General features: G+C 46.1%; 1 protein-coding gene across 1 annotated transcript in view; it reads left to right on the plus strand.

The window, feature by feature from the left end:
- LOC117513496 (double-stranded RNA-specific editase 1-like) overlaps positions 1–11,391 on the plus strand; it is a 150,704-nt gene extending 139,313 nt beyond the window's left edge. Inside the window, exons 9-10 of the mRNA XM_034173672.1 lie at positions 8,312–8,490; positions 10,720–11,391. Coding sequence (XP_034029563.1) covers positions 8,312–8,490; positions 10,720–10,896 — 356 coding nt within the window. The 3' untranslated portion in view covers positions 10,897–11,391. The remainder of the gene's footprint in view (positions 1–8,311; positions 8,491–10,719) is intronic.
- Positions 11,392–15,199: the final 3,808 nt, after the last annotated feature.

Consider the following 15,199-nt stretch of genomic DNA (forward strand, 5'->3'; position numbering starts at 1 on the left):
ATATCTCGGCAGAGATGTGGTGTCTCCTCCAGGCTTTTATAGTGGCGATGATGGTGATTGCTGACAGCTGTCAGTCCTGGATCCTGGGTAGTGACTGCGCCCTCTGGTGCCTGAAACCCGACTACAGGCAGGGCGCCCTCTGGCGTTGGCCAGCAGTACCTCCTCTTCGGGCGGCCCACACAACAGGACCCCCCCCCCCCTCAACGGGCGCCTCCTGGCGCCCGACCAGGTTTGTCGGGGTGCCGCCGGTAGAACTCAGCCAGGAGGGCCGGATCCAGGATGAAGCTCCGTTTCACCCAGGAGCGTTCCTCAGGTCTGTAACCTTCCCAGTTCACCAGATACTGGAGACCCCGACCCCTCCAGCGAACATCCAAGAGCCTGCGGACTGTCCACGCAGGCTCCCCGTCGATGATGCGGGCAGGAGGCGGCGCCGGTCCGGGGGTGCAGAGGTCCGAGGTGTGGTACGGCTTCAATTTTGAAACATGAAACACGGGGTGAATCCGCAGTGAAGCTGGGAGTTTCAGCTTCACTGGACTGATGACTAAACCGAAACCTGACGAAACCTGACTGTTATGAGCGTACTCGATCCAGGACAGATGTTGACTCCAGGCCGTCGGGTGTGCAGAGGTCAAACACTGTAGGGCCTGTTCTAGCTCTTGATTAGCCTGCTCTGCTTGTCCGTTGGTCTGGGGGTGGGACCCGGACGAAAGGCTCACGGTGGCCCCCAGTTCCCTACAGAAACTCCTCCAGACTTGCGAGGAGAACTGGGGACCACGATCCAAGACGATGTTCGCAGGGATACCATGCAGATGTATGACGTGGTGGACCAGGAGGTCTGCAGTCTCCTGGGCCGTCGGGAGCTTCGGGAGGGCCACAAAGTGGGCCGCCTTGGAGAACCGGTCCACTATCGTCAGGATTGTTGTCATTCCTTGGGACGCAGGGAGACCCGTGACGAAGTCCAGGCCGATGTGGGACCAGGGGCGATGAGGCACTGGCAGCGGCTGGAGGAGTCCCTTCTCCGGTTGGTGGACTGCCTTGCCCCTGGCACAGGTGGTACAGGCCCAGACATACTCCCGGACGTCAGCTTCCAAAGACGCCCACCAGAACCACTGCCGAATGACTGCCACGGTCCTTCGCACCCCTGGATGGCAGGTGAGCTTAGAACCGTGACAGAAGTCCAAAACTGCAGTCCTAGCGTCTGGTGGGACGTACAAACGGTTAGGCGGTCCACCGCCGGGGTCCGGGTAAGGCGTCAGGGCCTCCCTGACGATGTTCTCCATGTCCCCCGTCAGACGCTTAGCGGTCCGGATATACTCCAGGTTCCGATGGTCAGTGAAAACCGTGACTGGAACCACAGCTTCCTCCAACAAGTGTCTCCACTCCTCCAGGGCCTCCTTCACCGCCAGGAGCTCCCGATTGCCGACGTCATAATTCCGCTCTGCTGGGGTCAACCTGGGGGAGAAATAGGCACGGGGTGGAGAACTTTATCGGACTCCCCGCTCTGGGACAGCACGGCTCCTATCCCTGAGTCAGAAGCATCTACTTCCACAACAAACTGGCGGCTAGGATCAGGCTGCACCAGAACTGGCGCAGTAGAGAACCGGCATTTCAACTCCCTAAACGCAGCTTCGCACCGATCCGAACAGGTGAAGGGAACTTTTGGGGAGGTCAGGGCTGTAAGGGGACCAACAACCTGACTATAGCCCTTGATAAACCTCCGATAGAAATTAGCGAAGCCGAGGAACTGTTGCAGCTTCCTACGGCTTACCGGTTGGGGCCAATCTCTCACCGCCGCTACCTTGGCTGGATCAGGGGCGACAGAGTTGGAGGAGATTATGAACCCCAGGAAGGACAAAGAAGTACGGTGGAACTCGCACTTCTCGCCCTTCACAAACAGCCGGTTCTCCAACAACCGCTGCAGGACCTGACGTACATGCTTAACATGGGTCTCAGGATCCGGGGAGAAGATGAGGATATCGTCTAGGTATACGAAGACGAACCGATGCAGGAAGTCCCGCAAGACGTCATTTACTAATGCTTGGAACGTCGCGGGGGCGTTAGTGAGGCCGAACGGCATAACCAGGTACTCAAAGTGACCTAACGGGGTGTTAAATGCCGTCTTCCATTCGTCTCCCTTCCGGATCAGAACCAGGTGATACGCGTTCCTAAGATCCAATTTAGTGAATATTTTGGCTCCATGCAGGGGCGTGAACACTGAATCCAACTGGGGCAATGGGTATCGGTTGCGAACCGTGATCTCGTTCAGCCCTCTAAAATCAATGCATGGACGGAGTCCGCCATCCTTCTTGCCCACAAAAAAGAAACCAGCACCTAATGGGGAGGACGAGTTCCGGATCAACCCGGCAGCTAGAGTCCCGGATGTAGGTCTCCATCGATTCTCGCTCGGGGCGTGAGAGGTTGTACAGTTTACTGGACGGATACTATCTAGCAGATTCCCTTCTGACCCCGTGTCGATTAGTGCTGGGGCTTGAAGGGTTAAATCCCCACAGAGGATCGCAACTGGGATTCGTGCGGATTTTTGTGCAGTACCCGCGTGTGTGTTATGGCCCACCCTTAGCCCAATCTCTAAGGGCGAGCGTTGATGTATAACCGCTTGGGGCATTGTTTCTGCAGATGCTCGTCAGAGCCGCAGAAAAAGCACTCTCTGCGGGCCAGCCTCCTCTGTCTGTTTTCTAATTTTATTTTGGCCCTGCTCGTGTCCATAGCTTCGTCAGCAGGGGGAGCTGTCGTCACACGGAGCATTCTGGCTCTGGAGCGTGGGGAAGGCGGGGCTGCTTCGGGCTGGGAAGGGAGAGGGGCGGCGTGTGCCCGGCCACGTCCTTCGTCTCGCGCCCGTTGATGTTCTTCCAATCGGTTGTCTAATCGTATGACCAGATCAATAAGCCCATCTAAATCCCGTGGCTCATCCTTAGCCACCAGATGCTCCTTCAGGACTGACGACAGTCCGTTTACGAAGGCGGCGCGGAGTGCAGCGGTATTCCAGCCGGACCTCGAAGCCGCAGTGCGGAAGTCGACCGCATACTCAGCTGCACTCCGACGCCCCTGTCTCATTGACAGCAGCGCCATAGAAGCAGCCTCGCCTCTGCTTGGGTGATCAAATACTGTTTTTAACTCCCTCACAAACCCAGTATAAGAGGTAAGGAGCTGTGAATTCTGCTCCCAGAGCGCCATAGCCCAGGCGCGTGCCTCGCCTCGAAGCAAATTAATTACATAAGCCACCCTGCTGGCGTCCGACGCATACATCATGGGACGCTGTGAAAAGACGACCGAACACTGCATTAAAAAGTCTGCGCATGTCTCCACACAACCCCCGTACGGCTCTGGGGGACTTATGTATGCTTCAGGGGATGGTGGGGGGGTCGTAGAATGACCAGTGGAATGTCTATATTCGGCACCGGGTCAGCAGGAGGAGGAGCTGCAGCAGCGCCCTGAGCGTGCGCTTCCACCTGCGCGGTGAGAGCCTCCATCCTACGATTGAGGATGACGTTCTGCTCGGTCATTAGATCCAACCGAGCAGTAAAAGCGGTGAGGATTTGCTGCAACTCACCAATCACACCTCCTGCAGACGCCTGTGCACCCTGCTCTTCCATTGGCTGTTCAACAGATGGTTGACGCCCCTCGGGATCCATAACGTTGGCCGAGATATCCTGTTGGGGAAAGTGTAATGCACGGACCCACAACAGGGGGCGCAAATGAACGGTCAATAGATAGTCCAATAAATACAATTTATTGTGGCAAATGTGCACAACAGGTCGAATACTGCTTTTAGACAATCAATTACAAAATACAACAGGTGACGTGTGGGCAGGCCCGAGGGTAGGAGACGCCTGTCCAGAGAAGAGCCGGGGCCCACAAGGTTCCGCCCCCAACGAAGACCTGCAGTACACTGAAGTCCCGAGTCCCCAGGTGGCCTCTACTTCAGCTGTCAGATCCGGTACTGCTGGCAGGAACAAAAACAGGTTAATGGTGAGTGTGTGGACACCCAGTAAGCAGTCAGCAACTCATTTCAGTTCCTTTTGTGGAAGAATCTCCACCTCCGACATAAAAACACAGAAACGTGCAGAGACCGACTGTTACTTCCCTGGTTTGGAAAGAGGAGTGAAGTCCGTCACTCTTCAACGTCCAAAACCCAGCTCCCAGCTGATTTGAAGATAACAGGTCCTCCTGCAAAGGTTTCAAAGAAAGACAATGAGAAGTGCGTTGAGCACAGACACGGCTGAGAGTTTTACCTGAGTGGTAAACTGATATCTCGGCAGAGATGTGGTGTCTCCTCCAGGCTTTTATAGTGGTGATGATGGTGATTGCTGACAGCTGTCAGTCCTGTCTCCTGGGTAGTGACTGCGCCCTCTGGTGCCTGAAACCCGACTACAGGCAGGGCGTCCTCTGGCGTTGGCCAGCAGTACCTCCTCTTCGGGCGGCCCACACAACAGAAAAAGCATTAATAATTCAAGAAACAGCATTTTATACAACAGTTAAACACACTTCACCTGAAAGGGAAAATGTTACAGGTTAGATTGCAATATGCAGTGTCCTTCTTGGTCAATCAATCAATCAATCAATCAATTTTTTTATATAGCGCCAAATCACAACAAACAGTTGCCCCAAGGCGCTTTATATTGTAAGGCAAGGCCATACAATAATTATGTAAAACCCCAACGGTCAAAACGACCCCCTGTGAGCAAGCACTTGGCTACAGTGGGAAGGAAAAACTCCCTTTTAACATGAAGAAACCTCCAGCAGAAACACACACAAACAAGAACTTTTCACATGTGGAAAAGTAATGTTCTTTGTAACACAAAGTTGTTGTGTTTTTCCCACTAAGACCTGTGGTCCTGTCGAGGTTCTGAGTTTATGGTCCTGTTATCTTTGAGGAGATATTCTGGCTGGTCTGGGAAGCTTCTCATTTTGATGCTTTGATGTTAAGATGTCCTATAACTCACTGGCTGGAATTTCACTGATAATTATAGTTTCAGGGACACCTTTGAAGAACTCAAAATTATAGACTCTGGATAATGCAGCTGGAGGGAGTGTTTCTGGTGATATCTCCAGGTTGGACCCAAGCTGTTATTCAAATAAATGTAACGATAGTCTTTTTCTCAATTTGAGATCATCTTTTCAGGAAGGAGAAGTTGTTCTTATTGTTGTCCATTCGGCTGCTCCTGTTTTTTTGTGTTCGGGGCCGCCACAGCGGATACAGCCAGATCCACATTGGGAGTTGGCACGTTTTACGCTGGATGGCCTTCAGGAAGGAGAAGTAATGCACTTTATTAGATTGTGGCTAAGTGAGGCCATGTTCGCTACAATGGTTATTTTTAAAAGTTGGAGATGGACCGGCTGTCTGCATGAACAGTGGACACCCAAAGTGGGTCAAACCAGTGTCTTCTGCAACTGAGTGAATGTTTTGTTACTGTGAAATAATTGTAGTTTGAAAATCCTATATAAATTACATATCACAATGATGGTGACATTATCCTCTTTACTTTTATTGAGTAATGACCCAACCACTGCATTTCAAGTTGTTGAGTTAATGTACGTAACTAGTACGTAACACATTATGTACTAGTTTCAAAATGTAATATATTACTTCTTTACTGTAAGCGTAAAGTAATTTTTTATATTCCTTGTTACTTTTGCGTTACTCAGAAACAGCCTACAGCCAAACATTAACCCTATGGGCACTGCCCACATACAACAAATTCTTTCTCTTTCTTTCTTTGTCTCCATTTCTGCAGTTTTACAGTGGCTGTGTTTAATGAACTATTGCTAAAGCCTACAGAGCATTGTAGTGCAAAACTAATCAACAGGCATTTCACCAACGTGTGTGGCAGAAAATAAATAAAGCTCTTGAATCCGTACAAGTCGCCTTCAACTTTATGACTTATTTTTCACAGAAGTATGCAACATCCATCAACATTGCTCTCATTTCTTCAGCCATTCTCTGGCATCAACAGTAAACAAAGCTACCAGCTTGTAGTCCTCAAAGCTCAGGAGGCTTACCTGTGGGACACCCCCCCCCCCCCCCCCCCCCCCCCCACAGACTTCTGATGGAAACGTACCCTTGGCCCTCTTCTGTGGCTGATAACAAAGCTTGTGGTAGCAAGATATTTTCATGTCAAATCATTAATTCCATTTTTAAGTGATGGAGAAGAACCCATGATGGCAGGGAATGCCATTAAAAGCGCTCATTCTTTATCTGATATTATGAAGCAGTTTTGATGTAAAATCCTACATAAATCAAACATCACAATAATGCTGACATTAACTTGTTTAACTCTACAATTTGAAATGCAGTGTTGGGGTCAGACAGAAAGATGCACACGCGCGCGCACACACACACACACACACACACACACACACACAGATATTTATTTCTATTTGTTTACAATCCTTTTCATTGTTAACAATTATAGACTTTGCTCTGAGTTCCTTTTTTAGATTTATGAATGTTGGCCTGGCACACTCATACAAGCCCACTGTACTAAAAAAAAATAAGGGAGGACAAATTTCAGTGAAATGTATGAAAATGTTTTTCTAAGATGCCCATTGTTCCAGAGAACACATGAAAAACAACACATGGTGCTGTTTTGCTACCTGCTGTACACTGGCACCAACCGTTATGGTTACACTAGGAGAACCCCAAGGCAGAACACAAATAAAATTACAAATGGATTTAGCACCACAACACCTACTTGTTCAAAGGTTTGTATCCATACTGTCAAATTGGCTACAGTCACTGCAGTCTGTGTACATTCACTGTCACATTTTTTGTTGATTCAAAAAACAAGCAACAAACAAACAAAAACAACACAAATCAGCAAACTGAATGAAACATTGCCCTGTATTCTCAGTTCAAGGTAAAGCAGTGCAGGTTTTCTCACAGCACAATTTGAGTTTCAAAAATCGACCATTCAAATGGAGATTGTATTTCATTCCACTTGGGATATTCTGTTTCTTTTGATGTAAATAACGTGAACAATATGGAGATCTGCCCCAATACATCATCACTCACACTAAGTAGTTGAGGTCCAAAGTGCCATGACACCAGCACTGGAAAGATGATACACATGATAAATGCACCAGTGCCCCATGTGTCAATGATGAGCAAAACAAGGAGCATCATTTCTTCATCTATTTCTGGCTTGGTGGTTATGTTTTGCCTTTTTATGTGACGGAAGAAGACAGGCACTGTTTTTTTGTTTTGTTTTTTTTTGTAATATGGTATGCGTAAGTCAGCCGCTCTGTTCACTAACTTTTGTCTGAAGGTCAGAATGTTGCTTCTTACATCTCACACAGCAAAAGCCACCAGCATGGTTCCACCTCCAGCAACAGTACCAGACTAGTTTCAGTCCCAGCAAACATTACCCCGTCAGCTCTGACCAGCTGCTGTTGATGACAAGAAAGCCCTCCCTCTTTGAGTCTCCAACCCTGCCCCTGTTGCAGCTTTTGGCTACCTGGTCCAAATTGGTACATCTTTCCTTTCAGCCTTGGAGATCGAGAGATACATGGGAAGAGCTTATGGAGTCATGAGGCTGCTGGTCAGACGTGTTTGGTGATGGCGATTTCTTTGCTGGAGAATGAAGGTCCAAGTCTTTAAGGCCATAGTGCTTCCTGTTTTACTGTATGGTTGTGAGACTTTGATGCTAACCAGTGATCCAAGGCAATGACTAGATGTCTTTATTACCACGTCTCTTCGGATCTTTGGGTACTGCTGGAATGACTGTGTCAAACAAGTGACCATTTAGGGAGATTAAGATGAGGAGTATCACTTGCATTGTGAAAGAGCGTCAGCTTTGACATTTGGCCATGTGCTGTGTGCATGATCCTGGACTCAAATGCCTCAGTGCTGAGGACCCCAGTGGCTGGATAAGGCCAGGAGCACTGTCACGCCACACCTGGCTGTAACAGATAGATTTTAAAGAAGTGGTTGTCTATCTGGGTGGTTACCATCTCGAACCCAAGGCAGTTACGTGGTGTTGTGGATGTGGCAAATCGTGGCACCAGTGTATGCTCCTAGACTTGACTTCGCTTTCCTTTCAAGGGTGGCATCTATAGTTTACTGTTGTAGAAAGCACAAACCTTCATATCTTAAAAACACAAAGTCATGGATCTGAAGCAAACACCTGCTCATACAAATCCTACATGTGCATTTCAATTTTCATGTCCACATTTTCCATTTCAAAAAGCACGCCCCCAGTTAGGACGTATTTAATTGTTACTTTAATGACAGAACGGTCCTTTAATTACAAATTCATTAACACACTTGTTTCAGACATGTCTTCTTGGTCTACAGGAATAAGCAATGCTGAAGCTCGTCAGCCGGGGAAAGCACCAAATTTCAGTGTGAACTGGACAATGGGAGACCATGGACTCGAGGTTATTAATGCCACCACTGGCAAAGATGATTTGGGTCAACCATCCAGGCTATGTAAACACACCCTCTACAGCCAGTGGACACGCCTCTATAATAAGGTACCACAGTGTCCTCAGGAGGAAGGTTTACATCATGACTTTCAGGTCTTAATCTGAGTCTCTTTCAGGCCATGTGCTGAATCTACATTGTCTGATATACTGTCCAAGAATGTTAGCCACTTTCAAAAAATCTTGCTACCTGTTTTGTAGGGTCTAACTGAATGAACCCAAATGCAGACACAGAACACAGACAGATTACAGACGCAAAAACGAATTTTAATTTGAATGTCAGTCATTGAAGCAAGGGAGAGAGGAGTCAGGTGTCAGCCAAGGAGGAGCTGAATGAACAGAGGGACCAGGGCCCACGTGTTCAAGGGAGACAGGACTGGGCCAGAGGCAGGAGTCCAATCAAGATAGCTGCAGGCACGGAAACAGAAATTAGTTCAATCACACAAGCATGAAAATTACATCTCGAGTTTGACCAAACATCAAGTATCAAACATTTTGACTGGTGCAGCAGGGGGTGTGACTGTACCATTTCTGCAGCCAGCCTGTGCTCTTCACAGCACCTGTAGCTGGAGATTTCGTTGTCTTGACAACAGGTTTGTCTTCACAGCTGCAATGTGCGTAAATAGTTAAAGTAGTTGATAAAACGTTCCTGTTGCTATTGTTTCTGTATGAAAATGTTGTTCTTCCCACACATGGACGAGTCATATTCAGCTCTTCGAATCTTTAGTTATTGATCCGTTCAGATTTCGTCAACGTTCGTACAAGACGTTGGACTTGGGAGGTTGGACGAAGTTGAACGACAGTCAAATGGAACGCTGACGGTACGGGAGCTAGGGAAACGATGAGGAACCGTCAACACAGAAAGCAAAACGGAATACGGACAAAGTGAGGTTGTCGTCGGGATTCTTTCACATTTTCCAACACTTTGAAAATTCTGACGAAGTGCCAGCTGTTGGGGAAAGTGTAGTGACATGGACCCACAACAGGGGGCGCAAATGAACGGACAATGAAAGAGTCAAATATGAACACTTTACTGTTGTGAATGAGCACAACACAGAGGAATGTGAAATTTTACAGTCAATCACAAGGGTGACGTGTGGGCAGGCTCGAGGATAGAAGACGTCTGTCCTGAGATGAACCGGAACCACACGATTTCCTCCGCCACCGAACCCAGAGAATACTGGAGCCACCAAGTCCCGAGTCCCCAGGTGGCCACCGTCTTCGAAGGTCGGATCTGGTACTGCTGGCAGGGAGCAGAGACAATAAGATATGGGTGTGTGCACACCCAGTAGCAACAACGGTGGGAATGCCACCTCCACCTCTAACACACACTCGTGCAGCTCCTGTCTACCCACTTATCTGGTAGAGGTGTGCAGCGGAGCCGTTGCTGGACACACCGAATGCTGGTCTCACAGACACGGAACACCACAGGAAAACGGCTGCAAAAAAGAGTTCAGACTAATACACAGTTCACTTTTCAAGGCTGAGAATACTACCTGAACGGTTTGACGATATCTCGGCGATGAGGTGGAGATGACGTCCGGGTTTTATGGAGTGAGATGAAGCATGAATGAGTGACAGCTGTCAGGAGATAATGAGTGACAGCTGTCACCCCCGGCTGTGTCCATGGCAGCAGCGCCCTCTCGTGCCTGAAGCCCGCACTTCAGGCAGGGCGCCCTCTGGTGGTGGGCCAGCAGTACCTCCTCTTCTGGCGGCCCACACAACAGCCAGCTACAGGAATGAAGCTGGACGACGGTTAAACGATGTCTTGTTTTGTTTTGGGTTCGGTGTCCTTCGTTAGTGCTGTGTGAACGGGGCTTTATGGGAGGAGTTAGAGGGCCTGTTCTAGGATAGGGGGATGTAGTGATGTCTGCTCAGTCCACTGAAACTGTGACTTGAACCCAGATAAGTGTGAAATTAATTAATTAATATATTTATAGGTGGCTGAGACAGACTGGCGCCCTGTCCTGGGTGTACCCCGCCTCACGCCCTATGACTGCTGGGATAGGCTCCAGCCCCCCGCGACCCTTAATTGGACTAAGTGCTAGAAGATGAATGAATGAATGAATTTATAGGTGGTGAAAGAACAATGATTTTTTTTCCTTCATTATTTCTCTCTGTGCTGTGTTTCCACACATTGTACAATATTGCTGGCCTTGTAAAGTTGTACACCATACACTGACATCACTGATATCATACCGCCTTACTCCACTGTATGAGTCAAGTAACTTTACTGACATAAGTGACTCATTCTGACCGATGGCTGTCTGTCTCCCACAGCTCTCCTCTACCTTGCGGATCAGAACCGTGAGGCCTAGGAGCTACTACGAGGCCAAGCAGGCAGCGGTGGACTACCATGCTGCCAAACAGACACTCTTCAGAGCGTTCCACAAAGCCGGATTGGGCGCCTGGGTGAAGAAACCTATCGAGCAGGACCAGTTTGCTCTGGCCACCTGAGTCAGTGTTGGGCTGTTATATAACTGCTCGCTTTACTTTCAGCAACATTCTTGGTTAATTTCAGTGTTGAATTTTTTTAAAATATGCCTAATTTTTTTATGCCTCACACTCCACCACCTGTGTCAGCCAGCACATTTATTGCTACGTTCATAAAAAGATCATCATTCAGTTATGCAACTTTATACAAAAGGGGAATTGTAATAAAAAGTTCTGAACACTGGAAAGCATAACGGTTTAAAATAGCACTTGTTTATAAGAGAATTCTGACAATAATTATTTTGCATGCAATTATACCACATTCATGTTTGTTACTATCCTCAGTGTCATCTCAAGTGATGATGCACATTTGAAGTCAACATGTTTTTAACTGTATGAATCAAAGTTTCGTCCTGCAGTTCTTCTCTATGGTGTGGAACTATTGTTGAATGATGTCAATAGGGTTTAGTTCTAAAATAAATAAATAAATAAATGGAATAATCTTTGCCAGCTGTGATTAAAAAAAAAATTAAGTAGCCATAATAACACCGCACAATCCAGACCTGTAGATTACTACATAATCCCTGTAGATTACTACATAATCAACAAGAAATGCTATAGCACGTTAGCGTGTGTGCGTGCGTGCGTGTGTGTTCAGTTCATATCTGTGTCATGTCCCCTGTCTGTGTTTATGGTTTTGTCTTTGTTGATCGTCCGTGTGTGTCCCCCTTGTAGTTCATCCTTGGTCTGTCTCTCTGTCATCGTTGGGATCAATCCTCTGTCTGTGTTTTGTTATCATGTTGCTGCCTGTTCACCTTACATCCCCTCCATTTGCACCGTATTTACCTTTTGAGTTCCATGTTACCTTCTTGTGTTCTTGATGTAGTTTTTGGTTATTGTACAGTTCTTGCGATAGTTTGATTATTTGTCTCTATTGTGGTCTTTATGTGTTGTTATTTCTTGGTGTTATTCTTTCCTTGATTTTGCACACTTGTGAGTTCCAGGTTCATTTTCTGTGTTTATTCCTGCTTCACCCTCAGCTACGTAACTGTGGCAGGTGCACTTAACCAGTGAGGAGCTGCAAACACCAGGATGAAATAATGAGATATGAGTAGAGCAGGTAGACAGGACAGGTTCTCTCCACAAACAGATTTGGGCAGCCCTGACATAAGGCCTCTGAACCTGGAGGGAAACTGTATACAAATAGCCATAATTCCTCAGTGGTTTATGTAATATTTGTAATTAATTCCCTTGAGTTTATGCTTAAAGTCTAAAACTGTGAGAACATTTGGATTGTTTCATGTCAGTTCTATTTAAGTTATGCCAGCATTCATCAGTCTTGGTCCTTTGAGATTAAGAGACTCCTCAGAAGAGCCCATGAACTCATGTGTGTTTGGAGATGCAGATACCTTTGAAGGTCGATGAATGTCCAATACTGTAGTGTTCTGCTGATTCCCGTTCTACTGTACAGCTGTGAAACTTGGATAATAACCAGCTATGTACGGCATTGACTGGGGGAATGTTGTTTGTTTATGGGGTTTTATTTGAGTTTGCAGTGTCTTAAATGGTAAATGGACTGCATTTATATAGCACTTTTCCATCTGCATCAGACGCTCAAAGGGCTTTACAATAATGCCTCACATTCACCCCGATGTGAGGGTGCTGCCATGCAAGGTACGCACTACACACCGTGAGCAACTAGGGGATTAAGGACCTTGCCCAAGGGCCCTTAGTGATTTTCCGATCAGGCTGGGATTTGAACTGAGGATTCTCTGGTCTCAAACCCAACGCCTTAACCACCCTATCTTTCCTCTGAGTCCTGTGTAAATCCCTTTGTGTGTGTGTTTTTGCACCGATTGTCTCCCCTTCCTGCACACGGTTTTTGTTGGGCACGTTTTGTCTGTTATCTGCATGATTTCAGGCCTGTATCTGTTTGTGGTGGTCCTTCTGTGTTCTCTCTCTGCGTCCCTATCACTCATTCATGTCTTGTGTTAATGTCGGCGTGAGGGTTTGGAACCAGTCTTGTATTTCCTTTTGTGATGGTCTTTTATTTTTATGTGGATCGTGTTGGTTGAGTCTGTGTGTCAGGCTGTTTATGGTTAGTTTATCTTTATGTATTTGTCGAGTGGTCTGTTCTTATTGTTGTTTGTTTTCATTATGCATTTTTTAGTCTCAGGTTTTCTGTCATTGTCATGCTGGAATTTCTGCCTGTGTGTTTAAGGTTTGCTGCTCTCTAGCGTTTCCTTTTGCTTTGCACACATCCTCGTTACTTAATCAGTATCACCTGTTTTCCTTTTCTTTTATTTAAGCTTCCTATGTTTGTTCTTCCCTTGTGGCCTCATTGCTTGGTGTGTGGTTAATCCTGTGTTGTTCTCAGCTCTTTTCTGGCTCAGTTTGTTTCTGACCTTTTCACCACAGTTGTATTACAGTTTTGATTTTGCTTACTTTATGTCCTGGACTTTAGGTGTATTTCCTCTCCTCCTTTGTCGGGTTAGAGATTGTGTTTTTGTTCTGAATCCCTGCCCTATCTTCTCTGGATTTTTGGTTCACACGTTTAGACAATAAATTACTTACGTTTGCTGACCTGCATTTTGGGGGTTTATCTCGTTCCTTGATAGCACCAAACCTTAACACTGACTGGATGTTATTGGTGCCCCGTCTCTTCGGAGGACCCTCACACACTGCCGGATTGACTTTCTGGCAAATGCAAAGTTATGTAGGGAGGGACGATGAGGCAAACATCATTCTGATGTTTTGGCTATGTGGTATGCTGTCCAGGCTTGATCCAGCATGCACGTGTTTTTTGAGGGTCCCAGGACCTGGAAAAGGCCAAGAGGATACACAAATAGACTGCTGTGTTCATAGAAGTAGAGAGACTGGAAGGCCAACTCAAGATCTCGTTCTATTGAGTTCTGTTTACGACCCTGAAATTTCAGCCACTCGACCGCGAGAGTTGGGGTAATTCAATTCCGGTCGTTTGCCAGCAATAACACCATGTGCTTGTAAAGGACAGTTTCTGTGTTTTCTGCCGTGGCTTCAACAAGTTATCCCCTCGAAGTATGTTCAAAGTGTAGCTTGAATGAAGTTCTTGTTGATTCTAAATTGTATTCAGGACAAAACTTGCTAATATTATTGATAAGAGCATGCAGACTGTCAGCAACTGTGGCGGAAAATCACGGTCAATTATCATTAATTATTCATAAAACGTGAATAAAAATACAATGAAAGTACACGTCATTCGTTATTTTAAAAAGCATCACAGCATATAACCATATAAAACTCATAAATAGCACAGTAAAAGTCATCAAACACCATAATGAAATTGTCAATCAATAAAAATCAAACACTTTAAAATAATCACAGTATTCCCTTGACAAACAAAACTCATTGATAAGAACAATTCACATTATTTTCAGTCATAAATTATTTTGATATCACTGAGGTATCACACAGTCATCACGACAAAATATGCATAATTTATTTCAGTCCACACAAATCAAAGAAAATATGAGAGGCACCATGAAGGACCTGACACCTGCCTTCATTTCTATCAAGCTGCCAAAACTTGAAAAATCACCAGCAGCCCAGCGGGTTTGTATATTACATGATTTAAATTAACATGAAAGTTTTGTAGTTTCAGAACTGCGCACATTGTTAGTTCTTGCATCACGAAGACGTCAGGATATCTGGGATCAACCACGAGGCCTCACAGGTGGCATTCTACCAGACGGCGGCTGACAGGAGGACGCAGGTGTCAGGAGACCACCAGCTGACTCTTGGATGCTGAGTCGAGCAGTTCTCAGTCTGGCATCGTGGACAGCCTTGTTCCCGCAGATAAAATAGTATTTAGCATTAAAAAAAATCATCAGTATTTACAGAATTGATTGAGTTAATTTTGTAAAATCAGTATAAACACAGAAAGGTGAATATATCAATGATACACAAATGACAATAAAACAAACGCTTATTTCCACTGTGGTCCATGTGAGGCTAAAACTTAACACCAAGGAGCTCGATTAAATATGTAAAGACTGCAAAGACATTATAATCTCATCAATTAATGTAAGTAGCAATAAGTGTGTAGTGTGTGTGTGTATATATATATATATATGCACACACACAGTTTACACTGGAATATCAATAAAATAAGTATAAATTGAACAGAGAACAATAAGATCTCAATAAATTAAAATAAATAGCAACTGTATCCCTGTAGAGGTGAAGATAACAAATTTAGCACCACATTTTGGACAATAAAATCATAGACTTTTGGACGAGAAATCACATTAAAAAATGAAAATAAAAAAGGTGGCGTGATCCTCTTCCG

The sequence above is a fragment of the Thalassophryne amazonica genome, chromosome 1, assembly GCF_902500255.1.
Source record: "Thalassophryne amazonica chromosome 1, fThaAma1.1, whole genome shotgun sequence".
Taxonomy (NCBI): Eukaryota; Metazoa; Chordata; class Actinopteri; order Batrachoidiformes; family Batrachoididae; genus Thalassophryne; species Thalassophryne amazonica.